General features: G+C 50.9%; 1 protein-coding gene across 1 annotated transcript; it reads right to left on the reverse strand.

Annotated features, from left to right (window-relative positions):
* Positions 1-1,948: 1,948 nt before the first annotated feature.
* RAD51 (RAD51 recombinase) lies at positions 1,949-6,988 on the reverse strand. Its single transcript, XM_084207799.1, has 9 exons — positions 6,883-6,988; positions 6,328-6,465; positions 5,815-5,932; positions 5,169-5,260; positions 4,397-4,491; positions 3,444-3,557; positions 2,990-3,119; positions 2,345-2,466; positions 1,949-2,078 (listed from the first exon to the last, which is right to left on the reverse strand). Exons 1-9 carry the CDS (start codon positions 6,967-6,969, stop codon positions 1,955-1,957), a joined length of 1,020 nt encoding a protein of 339 aa, XP_084063925.1. The 5' UTR covers positions 6,970-6,988; the 3' UTR covers positions 1,949-1,954.
* Positions 6,989-7,777: the final 789 nt, after the last annotated feature.

Here is a 7,777-nt window from a genome sequence, read left to right on the forward strand (position 1 = left end):
CCATCGCTCGCGGCCTCGCCCCTCTCACCCGGGCCGGGCCCGCCCCCCACAGCTGGGCCGAACCGGGGCTGCTCCCGGCCATGGGACCGGGACTTCGGGTCCGGGTCCCGCCCGTGTCTGGGGGGCCCCAGGGCCGGAGGACCGGGCCGGGACTGGGGCTGGGATGGGGACCGGGCTCGCCGCGGGCGGGAGGAGCCGCTCCGGGACGGGCGCAGGGGCCGAGCCCGGCACTGCCGCTCCTGCTCCGGCTGCGGCTCCGCCGGGGCTCCGGGCGCGGTCCCGCCGCGGCCCCGGAACCCTCCAAACCCCGCCGACCCCCGCAGCGCCGGAGGAATATTTTCGGAATTTTTTATCTGGCGTAGGCAGATAATTCTCATAGAGAAACCCCAAAAATAAAGGCTATGGGGCCGAGGTAGATGGGAGGGGCGGGCGATGTTCTGCTTTAAATTAAAACACATTGGGAAAAATACATCTGTGGAACGGCTCATTTCCACTCCCGAACTGGCTTCTGTGTGATCGGCTGCGATTCCAGCTGTTCGTGTGGGATTTCCAGCCCGTGGGACTCCAATGGAATGCCAGGTGCTGAGCACGAGAGAACATAATGGGAAATCTCTGGATCAAGCAGTGTCCCGAAGGTCTGGCAGCACCCAGCATTCCTGGCTGGAATTTGGGGGTCCCAGCACAGCCCCTCCGTAGTGTCCCTGTGGACCTGGCACTGCCCAGCATTCCTAGCCAGGGGCTGGGGGTTCCAGCACAGCCCCCCCAGCTCATCCCGCTGCTTCCTCAACCCCCCTTTAACCAGGATCCTTTTTTGGGGTGGGAGCACCCAAACCCAGCAGAACTGGCTTTAACCAATTTTGGGGGTTCTCCCCTCCTCACCCAATTCCTGCTGCCAAAACCCAGCCTGAGGCTCAGCTCCCCATCCCCTGAATCTCCAAGGAATTACACTTGGCTTTCCCAGTCCAGCCGGGAAGCAATGCTGTTCTTCTCACTGTGTATCTTAACTGTAGTAATTGCTTAAGAAATAATTAAATTAAATTCAAACAATGAAGAGACAATAAAGAAGAACTGCCAGCTCCAACCAAGGGGTGATCAAGCCCCTTCTCAATGATCTGCTTTAATTAATTGATGCAAATGAACCAATTAAGATTACATCAAGATCACATTATTCTTTTTAATCAAGTTCTAGAGAAATATTGCAGAATAGGAAAGAACCTTTTTAACCCCGAAACTCTTCTAGGAGATCCACAGGGAGGGCTGCACTGCACCCTAAACTGAGAATTGGGAGAAAAGACAAACCCAGACTGAGATTCCTGGGAGATTGGTGCAGCTTCTGCCAGCCAGAACAATCCTTGGTCTGAACACACACCTGTGAATCCCAGGAACCTGGGACATCATCAATATCCTCAGGAGCCTTTTTATTAAAAGCAGATTTCCATGGAGAATTAACAGAATACAGAAAATTAAACAGAAATGTAAAGGAACAACTCCTCCAGCCCAGCAGGCTGCAGCATCCAAAAGAAAATGAACAGAAAGATGATGGACTGGGACCATCACCAATCCCAAATCCCTTGTGTAGAATATCACTCTGCTTTGCTTTATAAATCACCGCTTCTCTTGGTGGACAAACCCTTCAGCTTTGCTTCCAATTTGCAAAGTTCCCAACTGTGGCCACCAAGATTCTGCCGCATCATGGTGGGATCCAGGGAAACACGCAGGATATGGTCCTCTGGGAATATTGCTGAGGAAGCACATGGCCCTCACCTGTGCCTGCAGCCCGAGGGAGAACTCTTCCCAACAGCTGCGGCTAAGCTCGGCCTGTCCCAACACTTCCCAGGCTGATACGACACACTTTCCTCTGCCCTCTGCCTTGGGAAGTATCCCTAAGGTGCCACCAGGAAAGGAGCCTCTTACAGAGACAGAGTCTTGGGATTCAGGGAAAGAAAAGGAGTTTTCAGTCTTTAGCATCTCCCACTCCATCAGCATTGATAGCAAACATGGCTTCAGCCTCGGGAAGACATGGAGAGTCGTAGATTTTACAGATCCTGGTCTCACCTCGGCCTTTCCGCAGGTACAGTCTGACAGGGAGAGGGAAGGAAACAGGTCAGGATGGACAGTCTACTCCCAGAAAATCATCCTAGTCCAGAAAGGAGTAAACAGAGCTGTAGGAACTGCCCGAGGCGTTCATTTCCCTGCAGACTGAGGGCCCAGAGTGGTGCTGAGCTGAAGCACAGGCTGGGCCTGCCATAAACAGACTGGAAACCCCAGAAGTAAAAGCTACTTGGCCAATACCATAAAATATTCCCAACCCAGGCTCCTGGGATATGACCATCTCTTCTCTCACCTGGTGGTGGAAGCATGAGCAATGATATTGCCTCCGATGGGCTTTTTGGGATCTGCAGCGAACATGGCAGCTCCGTCTACCTGTGCCACCACCTGGTTCGTGATGACGACGGCCACACCGAACTGCAGGAGAAACAACCCAAACCAAATTATTTCCCACAATCAGAACAGAAAAGCAGGGAAAAGGACACAGGGGCACTCCTGGTGTCCAAAAGTGTGGGATCCAGCCTCTCCAAACCAATGGGAGCAGAGGTGGGGACAAAGCCCTCAGCAGTGGGAGAAGCCTTGGGCAGGTGAACTGACCAAACCCCCCATTCCCATCTCACTGTGCCACTGGCACAGGAGTTGGAGCTGGGAAGAAGGGAGAAGTGGGGGTAAACTGTTTTCTTAAGAGCTTATTTTACTTCTCATTACCCTGCTCTGATTTTGTTAGTAATGAAGTCACTTCAAATCTCTTAAGTTGAGCCTGTTTTCCTTTGCTGCTAATTGATGAGTGTTTTCTCCCAGTCCTTACCTCAACTCACAAAACCTTAATTACATTTTCTCTCCTCTGTCCAGTTGTAGAGGAGGTTGAGTGAGCAGATTTCATGGGACCCTGCTGTTTGGCCAGAACCAACCCATGCCACAAAGCCCAGTGGATGCTCACCTCGTCGGCCAGGCGCAGCAGCATCCGCAGGAACCTGGCCAGGTGCATCTGCCTGGCGGAGAGCTCGCCCCTTCCCGAGTAATCCGTGCGGTACAGGGCCGTGGCGCTGTCCACGATCAGCAGTGCGTACCTGGGAAAGGGCAGGCAGGGCTCTAAGTCCTGGTTCCAATCCCAAGCTGCCTGCACAGCTCTCCTGGCAGCGTGGAAATCATCAGCACTGTTTCTAACCACAGCTCTAAACTGAGCTTCCACTTGCTCCTCAGGCTGGCACTGAGGAACCATGAATTCCCTGTGTTTGTGCAGCCACATCAGCTGGAGCCTGTTGTTGGCACCCAGAATTCCAGCAGCAAGATGTGCTGCTGACAGCTGACTGCCCATGGAGCAAACTGGCTCCCTGGAGAAGCCAAAGGCTAATCCCACATGGGAACAAAATCCATGAAATCAGTGTAATTACCGTGACTCAGCCATCATGGCTGAGGCCTGGTACAGCAGCTGGGTCTGGTGGTCAGTGTTAAAGCCTCGAGCATAGGCCACGTTGTCCAGGACATCGCTGCCAGAGAGGCCGTACCTGCAAAATCAGGGAAAATAAAGGGATGAACTTGGAGTGACAGCTTCATCCATAGCAGTTAGACAGGAGCTTTGCCAGAAGACTGAAAGAAAAACTCACATCCCTGGCAGAGAGAAAAAAAATGCAACCTGTGGTGAGGAAAAGAGAACAGAATGATTGGAACCATTTGAAATGGATAAGAGGAAAAAAGCCTCATGTGATACCAGGGGAGGTTTAGGTTGAATATTGGGAAGTCTCTCGGAAGAAAGCCTGTTCAGGGCAGTGGTGGAGGCTCCATCCCCGAGGGAATCTAAAGCTGTGTCGATGTGGCACTTGGGGACATGGGACAGTGGTGGCCTCAGCAGCACCAGAGGAACAGTTGGGCACGGAGATCACCCAGGGCTCCTCCAACCTGAACAATTCCCTGATTCCAAGAACACTCTGTACATTGCCAGCACAGACACACCTGTGCCTACTGCAAACATCATTTCACTTCCTCTCCTTCGCTTGGCTGCTAAATATTCCCTGATGACAAGGAACATGAGAGCAGTCCTAGTGGCGGGAAAAACCAGCAGGATTAAATCAAATTCCCTTCAGAAAGACCAAACAGGACCCAGCCTGTCCTGTCCCAGCTGCTTGGGAAGCTCCCAGTCCCTCCCAGTAGCAAAAGACAGGGAAATCACCTCATGCCAAGGAACAATGACACAAGAGCTCTGGAGAGAGAGTGGTGGGGACCGGAGAGGACTGGCAACACTAGAACTTCCTGAAAGGAACACCTGCCAAATCAACCTCCAAAACCTGTGGAAAACATTTTCCAACTGAGTTGTGAGTCCATCTATTCCTGTCTCCCACTCACTGACCTTTCAGCCACGGCCAGGAGCCGCTCTGGACGGAAAGTCCCCTCCGTGTCGATGTACATGGCTTTTCCCTCGCCACCACCACGGTCTATGGGGAGCTGAAGGAGAAGGAAAGGAATGAACAGGGAACAAAGCATCCATAAATACAGCAGATTTTGCCACATGCCCTCACTGAGCTCATACAACAAATAACATCCCAAGTTATTGTGATTAAAGTCCCATTTAGCTGGGATAAGTGAGAGCAAAGATCCCTGGTCCCCACTGCTGCTGACACCTTCCTTTTCTAGTCCCTGTCACCCTGGAGTGCCAACACAAGGGGGAATGGCTTCCCACGAACACAGGACAGGGATAAATGAGACAGGGATAAATGAGAAAAAATTCTTCCCTGGGAGGGTGCTCAGGCCCTGGCACAGCTTGCCCAGAGAAGCTGTGGCTGCCCCTGGATGCCTGGAAGTATCCAAGGCCAGGCTGGAAGGGGCTTGGAGCAAGCTGGGATAGTGGAAGGTGTCCCTGCCAAAGGAACAGGATGGGCTTTAAGGTCCCTTCCCACCCAAACCATTCCAGCATTCCATGACTCTACACAAGACGACAGGTGCTCAGCTTTGAGCTGGGAAGTTCAGGGAGTCAACTCAATGATCAAATTAAGTCCAAGCCTCTAATATTTCGGGAATAGAAACCTCTAGACCCTTTGAAAGTCAAAGGAAGTGCCCAAATTAGCAAATATCCCAAGGCTGTGGGGTCTGAATATTGGATTGTAATGAGGTGAAACCCCCACCTGACAGGTGACAGCCAGGGTGTGACACAGCTGCGTCTTCCCAGTACGGAACTCCCCGAATAATTCTGTTATGGACCCTGTTTCTATTCCTCCTGAAGGGAAAATAACAATTATAATTATTAATAAAAATCAAAAGGTCACATGCTACATATATGATCTATGTATCTATCTCACACATAAAATATTACATTTACAGAGACTCAGTTAAACACTGATTTTGGCTGAAAGTTTCAAAGCTAAGAAGGAAAATTGCTTGTCATCATGAGGTTTGTTCATGCTGTGGTAAAGAAGCTCATGGGTGTTTTTGAAGATGATGAAGAGCTGAAATTACTTGTTTTCATTTCTGGATTACCAGAGGAATGGGGAGATGGTGATGCCTGGTTTTGTTTTCCCTAAATGCATTATGGACTTAAATAAACCAGAAACATCCAAAAATGGACAGCTCTAGATCTTGCATCATGACTAAAAGGACTAAAAGCTATTTCTGCAGCTTCTAAAATAAAAGCAATTATTCAAGAGCAGTTCTAGAGGTTTTTCATCTAACCAAGACTTGCATTACATGGTTCTGTGCAAGTATCCCACTCATGGGAAAACCTCATCCCAATAAGTGAGGTTAAGCAGGAAAGAGAAATAATAAAATGCTGACCTTGAAGCAGCTTATCCAGCTCTTTGGAGCCAGTGGTGATCTGGATGATCTCCGACCGCCGCTGGTGGAATTCTGTGGCCGTGGTAAAGCCCATGGGAACCAGTTTGGCTGCCTCAGCCTGAGGGAAAACCCAATTGAGCAGTGCCAGAGGAGTTAATGCCATTCATTCATCCCCCAATAATTATTATTTCCTACCTTGTGGAGAGGCGCCTGTATCATTCCATGCACGTTTCCTAGACCTTACACTAGTTGGTACCTCTGAACAGAACTGAAATTCTGCTCCAAGAAAAAGCTCCAACATCCCTTTTGTGTGTTTTATGGAAATACCTCCCCTTGTCCCCACCCTGTTCAGTTCAGTCCTGGTGTGTTTTGCCTTTTCCCATCACAAGTCATGTCACACCTGTAATGACCTCTTACTGCCCTTTGGACACCTTCCAAATTCACCACAACACTTTCAGCCAGCAGATAGAAACCTGTGGAATATCTTGGGTTAAAGTTCCAGGACATCCTTACCAAGATTTTGTCGGCTTTGGCTTCACTGATGCCTTTAATGTTCAGCAGCTCCTTCTTTGGTGCATAAGCCACGGCCTCCACTGTGTGAAATCCAGCTTCTTCCAGCTTCTTCACATCATTGGCATTTATGCCACATTGCTGGGAGAGAGGGATGGAGGGAGAGAGGAAAAATGACACCTATTGGTGGTTTTGGGTATTTCTGGGTTTTTTGTTTAATTGTTTTTTTTGAACACAACACAAATAAGAATTTAGCAACAGAGTTTTCGGTTTCACCTTGCTTTTAAATAAAAAGGTTCCAGTTGGATATTAGTAAGGAATTCTTCCCTGTGGAGGCACTGAGGCCCTGGTGGACAGCCCAGAAATGCTCAAGTCCAGGATGGATGGGACTGGGGGCAACCTGGAATAGTGAAAGGTGTCCCTGACTATGGCAGGGGATGGAATGGGATGAGCTTTTAAGGCTCCTTCCAACCCAAACCATGACAGGATTCCATTCTAGGAAAAAGAGCAGTGAGTGCATCTATGGCAAACTTCCTCCAGAGGTAACTCCTCACCTACCTCCAACCTGGATATGAGCTGTGGCCCAAAGCTCTCCTCCTCTGCTGAGGTGTCTGCGCTGGCTTCCAGCTGCATCTGCATGGCCATGGCAGCGAGGGCCCAGGACAGCCCCTGGAAGGAACCAGACATTTCAGTGTTCCCTTTTAGCCATAAGTTATGTGGTCACATGAATCAGAATCATGGAGCTCTTTAAGCTGGAAAAGACCTCTGAACTGGCCCCTGATGCTGAGGCCGGGCTGTGCCCCAGAGCTTGCCCTCGGGACTGCCACAAACACCTTGGAAAGGGCTGGAAGATCCTGCAGAGGATCTGCATCACACCTGGGATTGCTGAATAGGATGGAGGCAGGAGCTGTCATGGGAATGCTGAAGGATACAAGGGAATTCACACACCTGGGATATAACACACAGTTTGAATATAATAATGACAGGACAAGTGGGAACCGATTCAAACTGACAGAAGGGAAATTTACATTGAAAACTGGGAAGAAATTCTTCCCTGTGAGGGTGCTGAGGCTTTGGCACAGAAAAGCTGTGGCAGTCTCTGGATCCCTGGAAATGACCAAGGCCAGGCTGGACGGGGCTTGGAGCAAGCTGGGATAGTGGAAGGTGTCTCTGTCCACGGCAGAGGGTGGAACTTAATGGGCATTCTGGCATTCCACAATCCCATCTTTACGGGGGGCCTCGCCAGGTACCGCCCGCCGGCGATCTGGAGCTGCTTGGACTCCCCACGCCGAGTCCCCTCGTTTCGCTCAGTTCCAGCCCTTTGTTTAAGGCCCCCATGGCTCCCCGCAGCTGACGGCCTGCCCACCCTCCGCCGCCAACGCCCTCAGGCTCCCGCGGCCGCTCCCCGCTCCGGGAGGCGCCGGGGGGGGCCCGAGAGGCGCCGGGGGTCCGG

The sequence above is a fragment of the Fringilla coelebs genome (assembly GCF_963513975.1).
Source record: "Fringilla coelebs genome assembly, chromosome: 6".
Classification (NCBI taxonomy): domain Eukaryota; kingdom Metazoa; phylum Chordata; class Aves; order Passeriformes; family Fringillidae; genus Fringilla; species Fringilla coelebs.

What these genes read in the sequence shown, in the direction of transcription:
- RAD51 (XM_084207799.1), bottom strand. Translation starts at nt 6,969, where the DNA reads ATGGCCATGCAGATGCAGCTGGAAGCCAGCGCAGACACCTCAGCAGAG. An exon ending in CTCCTGGCCGTGGCTGAAAG is followed by an intron (nt 3,558 to 4,396) that starts GTCAGTGAGTGG and finishes CTGATTTTGCAG; the next exon opens with GTACGGCCTCTCTGGCAGCG. An exon ending in GCCATGATGGCTGAGTCACG is followed by an intron (nt 3,120 to 3,443) that starts GTAATTACACTG and finishes GCCCTTTCCCAG; the next exon opens with GTACGCACTGCTGATCGTGG.